The 14,901-nt window shown below is 51.2% G+C and overlaps 1 protein-coding gene across 4 annotated transcripts in view; it reads left to right on the top strand.

Annotated features, from left to right (window-relative positions):
* The window catches only part of LOC121293305 (beta-1,4-N-acetylgalactosaminyltransferase 3-like), a 184,751-nt gene extending 178,247 nt beyond the window's left edge, over positions 1 to 6,504 (top strand). For all 4 annotated transcript variants that reach the window (XM_041216214.1, XM_041216216.1, XM_041216215.1 and 1 more), the window contains 2 exons: positions 3,101 to 4,544; positions 5,975 to 6,504. In XM_041216214.1, coding sequence (XP_041072148.1) covers positions 3,101 to 4,544; positions 5,975 to 6,290 — 1,760 coding nt within the window. In that variant the 3' untranslated portion in view covers positions 6,291 to 6,504. The remainder of the gene's footprint in view (positions 1 to 3,100; positions 4,545 to 5,974) is intronic.
* Positions 6,505 to 14,901: the final 8,397 nt, after the last annotated feature.

Genomic DNA, 14,901 nt, shown 5'->3' with positions numbered 1-14,901 from the left:
ATTGACTGATACTGTGGATAACTCCCTGGATCTTCTTCGAAACTGTGCCATGGGATCTTTTATGTCCACCTAAGAGGGGCGTCAGTTTAATGTTGTGTCCGAAGTCAGCACTTTCAACTGTGCAGCACTCCACAGTACTGCATTGGAATGTAAGCCTTGATATTTATGCTCAGGTCCTGGAGTGGACTTGAATCCACAACTTCAGAAGCAACTTACTTACTGACTTACTCACTGAGCTACAGCTGACATCCTTCTAGTATGACAACTTATATTTATATGGGGACTTTAACAAGGACAGTGTACCAAGGCACTTCACAGTCGTGCAATCAGAAAAATAGCTAAGAAAGGAGATATTAGGATGGGCGACTAAAAGCTTGATCAAAGACATATAGGATTTAAGGAGGATTTTTAATGAAGACAGAGAAATTCCAGAGCTTAAATGCTAGTTAGCCAAATGCACATCTGTCAAAGGAGGGGTCTGAATTGAGGGAGGCTACAGGATTTGAGCATTTGAACCATTGGTGACTGTGAGTCAATGTTGGCCAATAAGCACCTGGGTGATGAGTGAGCAGGACTTGGTGTGGGTTAGGATACAGCAGCAGGGTCCTGGATGAGCTGAAATTTGTGGAGAGTGGAAGATGAATTTGCTCTGAGAGCACTGGAATTGCCAAAAGTGAAGGCAATAAAAATACTGGTGTTTCAATAGAGGGTGAGCTGAGGCAAGAGTGGGTTTGGGTGCTGTTACAAAAGGAGAGGTAGTCTTTTGTTGTGGTGGAGAGGATATGTGGCCAGAAACTCAGATGGAGCTGAAAGAGTGTAGCTGGAACTGAAGGACAATGGCTTTGAATCTTGCAATGTTTAATTGGAGGAAATTGCAGTTCATAAGTGACTGGATGTCAGTCAAGCACTGTGACAACATAAATATAGTGAAGGTAAATTGGAGCTGGATAAAGTCAGTGGATATGTGGAACCTGATGCCATATATTTAGATGATATCACTGAGGGGGCAGCATGTGGATGGTATATAAGAGGGGGCCAAGGATGCATACCTTGGGGCCTCTGGAAAGAATGGTTTGTGGGCAGTAAGACAAGGCATTGAAGAAAATTCTTTGACTACAACTGGATATGTAAGAGTGCACTCAGGTGAGGGCAGTCCTACTTGGCTGGATGATAGAGGAGACGGCATGGCAAAATTTGCGAGGACATAGGGGTCAACTTTGTTTTATGTGGTGATAGCACATTTGAAAGGGAGGTGGAATGGTACCTGAAGTGGGGTTAACATTTTATCAGCTAGCATGGGGGCCAAAAAGGATAGTTGGGGGGTTGGTACTTTAGTGGGATTAGTGTCAAGCAAGCAGGGCATAGGTTTCATGGACAAGATAAGTTTGGAGAGGACATAAGGGAAGATGGGAGAGAAAATGAGAAAGATATGGATTCAGGACTAGGGCATGTGAGAATCTTAAGGAAAGCCTGGCCTGATGGGCAAAAGGAATGGAGGAGTGGAGCACTGATTGTCCACTCTTAGTAACAGAGCTCCTCACATTTGTTGTTAGAGGTAAAGGTGGGGGAGGCAACAGAGTGGAGATCGTTAGTCATGGAGAAGCCAGACTTTTAACTTTGCATTCCAGAATGATTCTAGAGTGGAACAATTTTTGACAGAGGACAACAGGGCCTGTTATTGCTTGATGTGGTTCAGTCAGATCTGGCGATGAATGGCTAATCCAGCTGTGCACCATATATCTGCACCCTTTGGACTTAAAGGAGCAACATTTGGGACTATTCCAGGGTGGACAGCCAGGGTGGGAGAGTATTAGGGTTTTATGGGGAGAACAGGGCAATAAAGGTGAAGATGAGGGTGAGATTGAGCAGTATTGTGAATAGGCTAGATTGTTGGAAGTTTGGAAGTGTTGCACTGAGTGACTTGGAAACATTTTTTTAGTCGGGAGGCAAAGGAAGTGGGGTTGCAAGAAGAAAGGGGGATGTGAATGACGAGGAATTCAACAAAGTGATCAGAAATGGCCTTGTCTATGATTGAGATGATGAGAAAGAAGAGACTAGGAGATGGCAACTCAGGAGTGGTGTGATTATATATCAAGATAAAGATTCATCACTTTGCTTTCGTATTCTAGCATCTGTATTTAAATCCCAGGATCCCGTGTATTTTTTTAAACAGCATTTTCAGCCTGCCCTGCCACCTTCAATGACTTGTGCATGTGTACCCCCAGGTGTCTCTGTTCCTGCACCCCTTTAAAATTGCACCCTTTATTTTATATTACCACTCCTTTGCTACCAAAATGTATCACTTTTCTGCACTAAATTTCATCTGGCACATGTCCACCCATTTCACCAGTCTGTGTCCTCTTGAAGTCTATTGCCAATGACCTTACTGTCCACTACATTTCCAGGTTTTGTGTCATCTGCAGATTTTTAAATGGTGCCCTGTATATCTAAGTGCAAATCCTTAATATATATCAAGAAAAGCCTTGCACTAGTGCTGACCCCTAGGGAATCCCACTCTATACCTTCCTTCAGTTCAAAAAACAGCCATTCATCACTAGTCTCTATCTTATGTCTTTTAGCTAACTTTGTATCCATGCTGCCACTGTCCCTTTTATTCTGTGGGTAGCAACTTTGCTGACAAGCCTATTCTGTGGCACTCTATCATGTCTTTTGGAAGTCCACATTAACGACATTGCCTTTATCAACCCTCTTTGACAAATCGGTCTTTTTTGATGAGGTAACACTAATGTTCTGACATTCTTACAGTTTCCACTAATAATTTACCATAGTCTCCTGTATTTTAATTGTATGTTAAGGATGTAATTGATAATAGTGAGATTCATTTTAATAAGGCAAAGGTCAATTATTATTCCTTTGCTATTTTATTTATTGTTAACAAAAATCTGAAATCTGTCACTGTGCCTCACTTTAGAGGATAGCCTTGCTTGACAGCTTCAGAAAATAAAAACCATTGTCCTTGTCACAGTTAAGAATTGAATTAATAAGTCAATTTATAGTTGCCTTTAAAAGTAAATGAAAATCTTCATTGCACTATGCAAAGAGTTACAGCGAAATATGATGTTGTTCCTGATTTTTGCAGGAAAACCCAATAAGCAGATGAGTGATAAAGAGGAAGAACTGGGGGGCAATGCTGAATTGGAAGAGGATGAATATGATTATGAAGATGAGGATCAATTCCCACAACCAGTGGCTCCAGAGGATGCGTTCCAGGAGCAAAACCAAAAGAATCCCGAGGAGGTCGGAAGTAAAAAAAAACGCACATCAAATATTCAGGAGGGCAAGCACTTTGCAAACTCGAATGGCAGACAGCAAGCAGTCACAGCAAAAGATTATGGGGATGACTATGATGACTATGCTTTTAAAAGGAGAAGAAAGTTGTTCTATGTTGCAGAATACAAATCTAGTGATAATGTATTTGATCTCATTAAAAATGCAGACTCTAGGCTAACCGAAAGAGTTCCAGTACATATAGGAACGAAGGGCAGAAGCAGCAAAACAGCTTCTGTTGCAGAAAGTATGTGGAGCACCCACTCTCTAAGTCAGAAAACTGCCAAGGCCTCCCACAGTTTTTCAGAAAAGAACTATGCAGCATCAGATCATGACTTAGAAAGACAATCATCAAATTCCTTTGTGAGGCAGAAGGCTAGAGCCAACAGTATTGCTACCCAGGATATTTTTCAGAGAGAAAATCTAGATATTGACAGAACTACTCATAGAGTTCAATTTCCTGAGAGACAAATTCACAGATTAGGAGAGAATCAAGGAGAAATGGTTGTTCAAAAACCAAAGAGGACAATTTATGCTCAGCAACCAATTACCTTGTCAGAACAAAAAGTGAACAGGAATAATGGCACCTTTCTGAACAAAAAGGAGAGTAAAAAGGGAACTAATTTGTTAGCAAGTCATAGAGAATTGGAGTCACCATCCAAGTTGCAGGAGGATGTCCTTCATGTTCAAAAACAAATCAAAGGCTCAAACAAATCTAGTCATGATCAAAGTAACAAAACGTACAATGGTGCTGAGAATCCAGGACCAACAATCCCCATGTTTCTTCTGTCCATGAAAGAGGAGCAGCCAATCGAAGTAGAAGAGCAGTTGGACAAAATTCGATCACCTGCAAATGAGCAGGGGCCAGAAAAAGAATATGAATATGCTGAACGTAAAAATTATGCAATATTTGGAAGATCAAAAGGTAAGATGAAAGAAAAGCTGCGAGAGTATGGGGGCAAGGCGGAGAAGTGGAGACGTATATCTTCAATGGATACAGCAATTAACAGTAAGAAGACAATAGAAGAGGAGGACGAAGAAGAAATGCCAGAGGCTGAGATCTCTTACCAACATGCATACGACAAAGCAGTTAATTGGGAACAGACTTTCACAGTTAACAATATGGACTTCAATGCCTTACGGTCAGACTGGATTGATCTTCGGTGCAATGTGTCTGGAAACCTGCTGATGAAAGAACAAGAAGCTCTAGACGTAGCAGAAATGTATATAAGAAAGCTGAATGAGAAGCATAAAGGGTAAGTGATGACCTGCATTCTTTTTCAATATCTGAATGTACTGATAACTGGTTATTATGTGAAAAACATTAAAACTGTTTAAGAGAAAATCACTCAGGATATGTTCCAGAAACCCTTCTGTAAATTTCTTTGCATGCTGTCCACTTTCAGCTTAAGACACCACAAGCACAGCAATGCAATTTTTTCAGAAAATGAATAGAACCGAGACTGTCTATGACTGTGTACAACTCTATTTGTATTCAGTATAACCGTTGCAAAATGGTTTCTTCATTAATTGTCATCTAAAAAGGCTATCTAGTATTTAAGGTGGGAGTTAGGTGGAAAGGCAGTCTCATAGGAATCTATCAGCGTACTTACTTTTTTAATGTAGGGTGTTCCCCTTGGAAAACTGATGGGTTGAGACCAGAAAACCTAAGCTATTGAGGAGAATTGTCTATTTTTTTCTGTGCTTATTTTGATATCAGTATTTTCCATCAATTTTTCCCCATGTCCTACATAAACTTTTGAGGTACAGTGGCAACTCTATAAACACTAAACAGAAGATGTGGCTTATTAGGTAACTCTCTTGCCTCTGAGTCATAAGGTTCTGGGTTCAAATCCTGCTTCAGGGTACGCACTCAAAAATCAAGGCTGACACTCCAGTGCTGAGGAAGTACTGCACTTTTGGAGGTGCCATTTTTTGAAAGAGGCATTAAACCAAGGCCCCATCTGCCTGCTCAGGTGGATGTAAAAGATCCCATGGCACTATTTTGAAGAAGAGCAGGGGAGTCAGGTGTCCTGGTCAATATTTAAACCTGAATCAACATTACAAAAATAGGTTATTTTGTCATTATCAGGTTGCTGTTTGTGGGAGTTTGCTGTGCATAAATTGGTTGCCATGTTTCCTATATTACAACAGTGACTACACTTCAGAAGCACTTCATTGGTATAAAGCGCTTTGAGAGGTTTGGCGGTCATGAAAAGCTCCATATAAATGCAAATTTTTTTCATAAAAGTGATCAAAATATAATTTTAATGTTGTATTTTAATAACATTATTTTTAACCACTATTGCTTCAGAGTTCTATAATAGTATAACTCAGGGAGGCCAGAAAGTTGCTAGTGTGGCAATTGGAAACATCGGGCTATTTGGCCTAGACTAGAGTTAAGGTTAAGGTTCTAAATGTGGAAACTGATCCACCTAAAATGCTGACATCTTGTGTGTTAACCTTGCTGGAATGTTGCAAGGCAATGAGCTGGAGGAAAGCTTAAATCTCTTTAACATGTCGTTCTTGCTTTTATATTCCCAGTAAGGTGTAAGGGAAGTTTAAGCTAAAACATTAGGTATATAATAACGTTGAAGGTGGAAGATGCATAACACAAGTAATTGCAAGTTAAATGAAGCATTCTTACAGTGTTCGTTCTAAGAATTATTTATTTATTTGGTGACAGAATATATACACTTCATCAATTAGTCAGCATTGAAAAACGCCTTGATCGCATACATGGAAGTCGATACCTCCTGGAGCTTGCACTGTTGGTGAATAAAAAAACAATTGTGCGATTATCGGAGTACATTTATGGCCTCAACAGAAATGGTTATTATATGGATGGTGATGATGAACGGAAGATGAGAAACATTTTCAGGCACAGAGGTCGGCAACTTAGGGAAAATCAAGAAAAGATTATGCTATGTACACCAACTGGATTCAAGTGGCAGCGCAATGCTGTGGTACACTTTATAGTTCCAGGTAAAGGTGTATGTTAACATCTACATGTGAGGGAGGAGGACATCATTTTTAAGAGGGCTCTGATAGCAGATTTCAGAAATCAAAATGAGGGCTATGGCTCTTAACAGCTCATTAGACTTTGAAGCAACTAATATTTAAATAATTTAGTTAAATATTATCAAGCAGCCAATGTTGGTTTTAAATGGAGGAATATTATGTAGGAGTACACCTTCTAACTACTCAGTATTAAAAATGGATTGATTTGAAAAGTAACATGGCTACTGCATTGCATTCTTTCACAGTTGTATGCTTTTCAACATGCTGAGCAGATAGCCCAATCCAGATTATTCATTTCAGCTGCAAGGGAGGAATGTGCCTCTCATTTTTAAGTAATGCCAATAAGCGGTTCAAGAAGGCAGCTCATCACCACCTTCTCAAAGGCAATTAGAGATGGGCAGTAAATGCTAGCCTAGCCAGCAATGCCCACATCCCAAGAATGAATTTAAAAAATCAGTACTAATTATTATCCAACCAGCCGTTAACCAACCTGACTGAACCTCCCGTCGTGCCATGTGTGCACAACTGGCTTAAACTATTTACCAGCATCCTGTTGAATTAATATTGTGCATACAGTACAAATTTGACTTGTTACCCAATCAGTACCACAAATTATTTGCTTAACCAAATGTGACTGTTTCTCAAATGGTTTGCACTTGCTGTTCTATCCCTTCCCTTCCCCTCCACAAATTACTATTGCTAAACTAGTGACCATAGTGCAATTGGTAGTGTGTTCCATTTCTGTAGCAAAAGAAACAGTATTGTACAAAATGAGGATTAGCAACCCATCAAAAGGAGCAATATAAACTTGAACTTTTTGGCTTAGAATTGATTAAATGAAATTAACTTTTCAGAACTATTTTTGGTCTATTATAATTAACAGAGCTCATGAAAGGGCATCTTCTTGACTTAATTCAGGCTTGCCCAACTTTTTACATGTGGGGAACCACATTTCAAAATTTTTCTCACTCAAAGAGCAGATTTTGGAAGGATAAACTTTGGCACAACAATAAACATGAATTTCAAAAAAAAACTGAGGTATGAAAAGAAACTACTTGCTGAGCAAAAAAGACAATGAGCAACAGTAGGGTGAATGTGTGTCTGGCTCACTGCCAGTCTCAGGGTATTCACATACACACCCTTACCCACTGTGAGAGTGGATGAGAATACATGATGGTATGTGAGGGTGAAACCCTGATACTGAGTGAGCCAGACTTACGGACCTACTCTGCCACCTGTGCACACATCACCCTCACAATCTCTTTCCCCCACCTCTCGTACTCTCTCACTCTCACACCCTCTCCATGTAGTTTCACAACACACACTCTATTACAATGCACCCGCCCCCTGCAACACACTCTCACAATGCACCCGCCCCCTGCAACACACTCTCACAATGCACCCGCCCCCTGCAACACACTCTCACAATGCACACGCCCCCCCCCGCAACACACTTTCACAACACGCCCACCCCCCGCAACACACCCGCGCCTCCACAACACTCTCACACACCCGCCCCCGCAACAAACACTCACAACGCACCCATCCCCGCAACACTCTCTCACAACACACCCGCAGCCCCCCCTCAACACTCTCTCACAACACACCCCCCCCCGCAACACACTCTCACAACACACCCGCCCCCCCGCAACACGCTCACACACACCCGCGCCCCCCGCAACACACTCTAACAACACACCCGCCCCCCCGCAACACACACTCACACACACCCGCCCCCCGCAACACACCCGCCCCCCCGCGACACTCTCACAACACACCCGCCCCCCCCAAAACACACTCTCACAACACACCTGCCCCCCCCGCAACACTGTCACACACACCCACCCCCCACAACAGACTCTCACACACGCCCACCCCAGAACACACTCGCACAACACACGCTCCCCCGCAAGACACTCTCACACACACCCACTCCCGCAAAACACTCCCACAACACACCGCCCCGAAACACACACTCTCAACACACCCACCCCCGCAACACACTCTCACAACACACCCACCCCCGCAACACACTCTCACAACACACCCACCCCCGCAACACACTCGCACAAGACACACACCGCCCCGAAACACACACTCACAACACACCCGCCCCCCGCAACACACTCTCACAACACACCCACCCCCCCGCAACACACTCTCACAACACACCCACCCCCCCGCAACACTCTCACACACACCCACCCCCGCAACACCCTCTCACAACACACCCGCCCCCCCGCAACACACTCTCACAACACACCCACCCACGCAACACACACTCACAACACACCCATCCCCCCGCAACACACTCTCACACACACCCACCCCCCCGCAACAAACCCACCCCCCCGCAACACACTCTCACAACACACCCACCCACGCAACACACACTCACAACACACCCACCCCCCCGCAACACACTCTCACACACACCCACCCCCCCGCAACAAACCCACCCCCCCGCAACACACTCTCACAACACACCCACCCACGCAACACACACTCACAACACACCCACCCCCGCAACACACTCTCACAACACACCCGCCCCCCCGCAACACACTCACACAACACACCCACCCACGCAACACACTCTCACAACACACCCACCCCCCCGCAACACACCCGCCCCCCGCAACACACTCTCACAACACACCCACCCCCGCAACACACTCTCACAACACACCCGCCCCCCCCGCAACACACTGTCACACACACCCACCCCGCAACACACTCTCACAACACACCCGCCCCCCCCAACACACTCTCACACACACCCACCCCCCCGCAACACACCCACCCCCCGCAACACACTCTCACAACACACCCACCCCCACAACACACTCTCACAACACACCCGCCCCCCCCGCAACACACTCTCAAACTCACCCACCCCCGCAACACACTCTCACAACACACCCGCCCCCGCAACACACTCTCACAACACACCCGCCCCCGCAACACACTCTCACAACACACCCACCCCCCCGCAACACACTCTCACACACACCCACCCCCGCAACACACTCTCACAACACACCCGCCCCCCCGCAACACACACTCACACACACCCACCGCCCCGCAACACACCCGCCCCCCGCAACACACTCTCACAACACACCCACCCCCGCAACACACTCTCACAACACTCCCGCCCCCCCCACAACACACCCACCCCCCCGCAACACACTCTCACACACACCCACCCCCGCAACACACTCTCACAACACACCCACCCTCCCGCAACACACTCTCACACACACCCGCCCCCCCGCAACACACTCTCACACACATCCACGCCCCGCAACACACTCTCACACTCACACCCGCCCCCCGCAACACATTCTCACACACACCCACCCCCCCACAACACACACTCACAACACACCCACCCCCCGCAACACACTCTCACACACACTCACCCCCCACAACACACACTCACACACACCCACCGCCCCGCAACACTCTCTCACAAAACACCCGCCCCCCGCAACACACTCTCACAACATACCCACCCCCGCAACACACTCTCACAACACACCCACCCCCCCGCAACACACCCGCCCCCCGCAACACACTCTCACACACACCCACCCCCGCAACACACTCTCACAACACACCCGCCCCCCCGCAACACACACTCACACACACCCACCGCCCCGCAACACACCCGCCCCCCGCAACACACTCTCACAACACACCCACCCCCGCAACACACTCTCACAACACTCCCGCCCCCCCCACAACACACCCACCCCCCCGCAACACACTCTCACACACACCCACCCCCGCAACACACTCTCACAACACACCCACCCTCCCGCAACACACTCTCACACACACCCGCCCCCCCGCAACACACTCTCACACACATCCACGCCCCGCAACACACTCTCACACTCACACCCGCCCCCCGCAACACATTCTCACACACACCCACCCCCCCACAACACACACTCACAACACACCCACCCCCCGCAACACACTCTCACACACACTCACCCCCCACAACACACACTCACACACACCCACCGCCCCGCAACACTCTCTCACAAAACACCCGCCCCCCGCAACACACTCTCACAACATACCCACCCCCGCAACACACTCTCACAACACACCCACCCCCCCCGCAACACACTCTCACACACACCCACCCCCCCGCAACACACCCGCCCCCCGCAACACACTCTCACAACACACCCACCCCCACAACACACTCTCACAACACACCCGCCCCCACCGCAACACTCTCACACACACCCACCCCGGCAACACACTTTCACAGCACACCCACCCCCGCAACACACTCTCACAACACACCCGCCCCCCCACAACACACCCACCCCCCCGCAACACTCTCTCACACACACCCACCCCCACAACACACTCTCACAACACACACTCCGCCCCGAAACACACTCTCACAACACACCCGCCCCCCCCCGCAACACACTCTCACACACACCCGCCCCCGCAACACACTCACACACACACACCCGCCCCCCGCAACACACTCTCACAACACACCCGCCCCCCCGCAACACACTCTCACACGCACCCACCCCCCCGCAACACTCCCGCCCCCCGCAACACACTCTCACAACACACCCACCCCCGCAACACACTCTCACAACACACCCGCCCCCCCCAACACACTCTCACACACACCCACCCCCCCGCAACACACCCACCCCCCCGCAACACACTCTCACAACACACCCGCCCCCCCCAACACACTCTCACACACACCCACCCCCCCGCAACACACCCACCCCCCGCAACACACTCTCACAACACACCCGCCCCCCCACAACACACCCACCACCCCGCAACACACTCTCACACACACCCACCCCCGCAACACACTCTCACAACACACACACCGCCCCGAAACACACTCTCACAACACACCCACCATCCCGCAACACACTCTCACACACACCCGCCCCCCCGCAACACACTCTCACACACACCCACGCCCCGCAACACACTCTCACACACACACCCGCTCCCCGCAACACACTCTCGCACACACCCGCCCACCCGCAACACACACTCACAACACACCCACCCCCCGCAACACACTCTCACACACACTCACCCCCCACAACACACACTCACACACACCCACCCCCCCCGCAACACTCTCTCACAACACACCCGCCCCCCCGCAACACACTCTCACAACATACCCACCCCCACAACACACTCTCCCAACACACCCACCCCCCCCGCAACACACTCTCACACACACCCACCCCCCCGCAACACACCCGCCCCCCGCAACACACTGTCTCACACACACACACACACACACCCCTGCAACACACTGACACAACACACCCACCCCCGCAACACACTCTCACAACACACCCACCCCCACAACAATCTCTCACACGCCCGCCCCCCGCAACACACTCTCACACACACCCACCCCCCCCGCAACACACTCTCACAACACACCCGCCCCCCGCAACACACTCTCACAACGCACCCACCCCCGCAACACACACTCACAACACACCCACCACCCCGCAACACACTCTCACACACACCCACCCCCCCGCAACACACCAGACCCCGCAACACACTCTCACAACACACCCACCCCCGCAACAAACTCTCACAACACACCCACCCCCGCAACACACTCTCACAACACACCCACCCCCGCAACACACTCTCACAAAACACCCGCCCCCCGCAACACACTCTCACAACATACCCACCCCCGCAACACACTCTCACAACACACCCACCCCCCCGCAACACACCCGCCCCCCGCAACACACTCTCACACACACCCACCCCCGCAACACACTCTCACAACACACCCGCCCCCCCGCAACACACACTCACACACACCCACCGCCCCGCAACACACCCGCCCCCCGCAACACACTCTCACAACACACCCACCCCCGCAACACACTCTCACAACACTCCCGCCCCCCCCACAACACACCCACCCCCCCGCAACACACTCTCACACACACCCACCCCCGCAACACACTCTCACAACACACCCACCCTCCCGCAACACACTCTCACACACACCCGCCCCCCCGCAACACACTCTCACACACATCCACGCCCCGCAACACACTCTCACACTCACACCCGCCCCCCGCAACACATTCTCACACACACCCACCCCCCCACAACACACACTCACAACACACCCACCCCCCGCAACACACTCTCACACACACTCACCCCCCACAACACACACTCACACACACCCACCGCCCCGCAACACTCTCTCACAAAACACCCGCCCCCCGCAACACACTCTCACAACATACCCACCCCCGCAACACACTCTCACAACACACCCACCCCCCCCGCAACACACTCTCACACACACCCACCCCCCCGCAACACACCCGCCCCCCGCAACACACTCTCACAACACACCCACCCCCACAACACACTCTCACAACACACCCGCCCCCACCGCAACACTCTCACACACACCCACCCCGGCAACACACTTTCACAGCACACCCACCCCCGCAACACACTCTCACAACACACCCGCCCCCCCACAACACACCCACCCCCCCGCAACACTCTCTCACACACACCCACCCCCACAACACACTCTCACAACACACACTCCGCCCCGAAACACACTCTCACAACACACCCGCCCCCCCCGCAACACACTCTCACACACACCCGCCCCCGCAACACACTCACACACACACACCCGCCCCCCGCAACACACTCTCACAACACACCCGCCCCCCCGCAACACACTCTCACACGCACCCACCCCCCCGCAACACTCCCGCCCCCCGCAACACACTCTCACAACACACCCACCCCCGCAACACACTCTCACAACACACCCGCCCCCCCCGCAACACACTCTCACGCACTCCCACCCCCGCAACACACTCTCACAACACACACCCACCCCCGCAACACACTCTCACAACACACCCGCCCCCCCCAACACACTCTCACACACACCCACCCCCCCGCAACACACCCACCCCCCGCAACACACTCTCACAACACACCCGCCCCCCCACAACACACCCACCACCCCGCAACACACTCTCACACACACCCACCCCCGCAACACACTCTCACAACACACACACCGCCCCGAAACACACTCTCACAACACACCCACCATCCCGCAACACACTCTCACACACACCCGCCCCCCCGCAACACACTCTCACACACACCCACGCCCCGCAACACACTCTCACACACACACCCGCTCCCCGCAACACACTCTCGCACACACCCGCCCACCCGCAACACACACTCACAACACACCCACCCCCCGCAACACACTCTCACACACACTCACCCCCCACAACACACACTCACACACACCCACCCCCCCCGCAACACTCTCTCACAACACACCCGCCCCCCGCAACACACTCTCACAACATACCCACCCCCACAACACACTCTCCCAACACACCCACCCCCCCCGCAACACACTCTCACACACACCCACCCCCCCGCAACACACCCGCCCCCCGCAACACACTGTCTCACACACACACACACACACACCCCTGCAACACACTGACACAACACACCCACCCCCGCAACACACTCTCACAACACACCCACCCCCACAACAATCTCTCACACGCCCGCCCCCCGCAACACACTCTCACACACACCCACCCCCCCCGCAACACACTCTCACAACACACCCGCCCCCCGCAACACACTCTCACAACGCATCCACCCCCGCAACACACACTCACAACACACCCACCACCCCGCAACACACTCTCACACACACCCACCCCCCCGCAACACACCAGACCCCGCAACACACTCTCACAACACACCCACCCCCGCAACAAACTCTCACAACACACCCACCCCCGCAACACACTCTCACAACACACCCACCCCCGCAACACACTCTCACAACACACCCACCCCCGCAACACACTTTCACAACACACCCACCCACGCAACACACACTCACAACACACCCACCACCCCCGCAACACACCCGCCCCCCGCAACACACTCTCACAACACACCCGCCCCCCCACAACACACCCACCACCCCGCAACACACTCTCACAACACACCCGCCCCCTGCAACACACACTCACACGCACCCACCCCCCCGCAACACACCCGCCCCCCGCAACACACTCTCACAACACACCCACCCCCGCAACACACTCTGACAACACACCCGCCCCCCCGACAACACACCCACCCCCCCGCAACACACTTTCACACACACCCTCCCCCGCAACACACTCTCACAACACACACACCACCCTGAAACACACTCTCACAACACTCCCACCCCCTGGCAACACACTCTCACACACATCCACGCCCCGCAACACACTCTCACACACATCCGCCCCCCCCGCAACACACACTCACAACACACCCACCCCCCGCAACACACTCTCACACACACTCACACACACCCACCCCCCCGCAACACTCTCTCACAACACACCCGCCCCCCGCAACACACTCTCACAACATACCCACCCCCCCGCAACACACCCGCCCCTGGCAACACACTCTCACAACACACCCGCCCCCCCCGCAACACACTCTCACACACAC

Source organism: Carcharodon carcharias, chromosome 21 (assembly GCF_017639515.1).
Source record: "Carcharodon carcharias isolate sCarCar2 chromosome 21, sCarCar2.pri, whole genome shotgun sequence".
NCBI classification, from domain to species: Eukaryota; Metazoa; Chordata; class Chondrichthyes; order Lamniformes; family Lamnidae; genus Carcharodon; species Carcharodon carcharias.
This window is presented reverse-complemented; position numbering and strand designations above follow the sequence as displayed.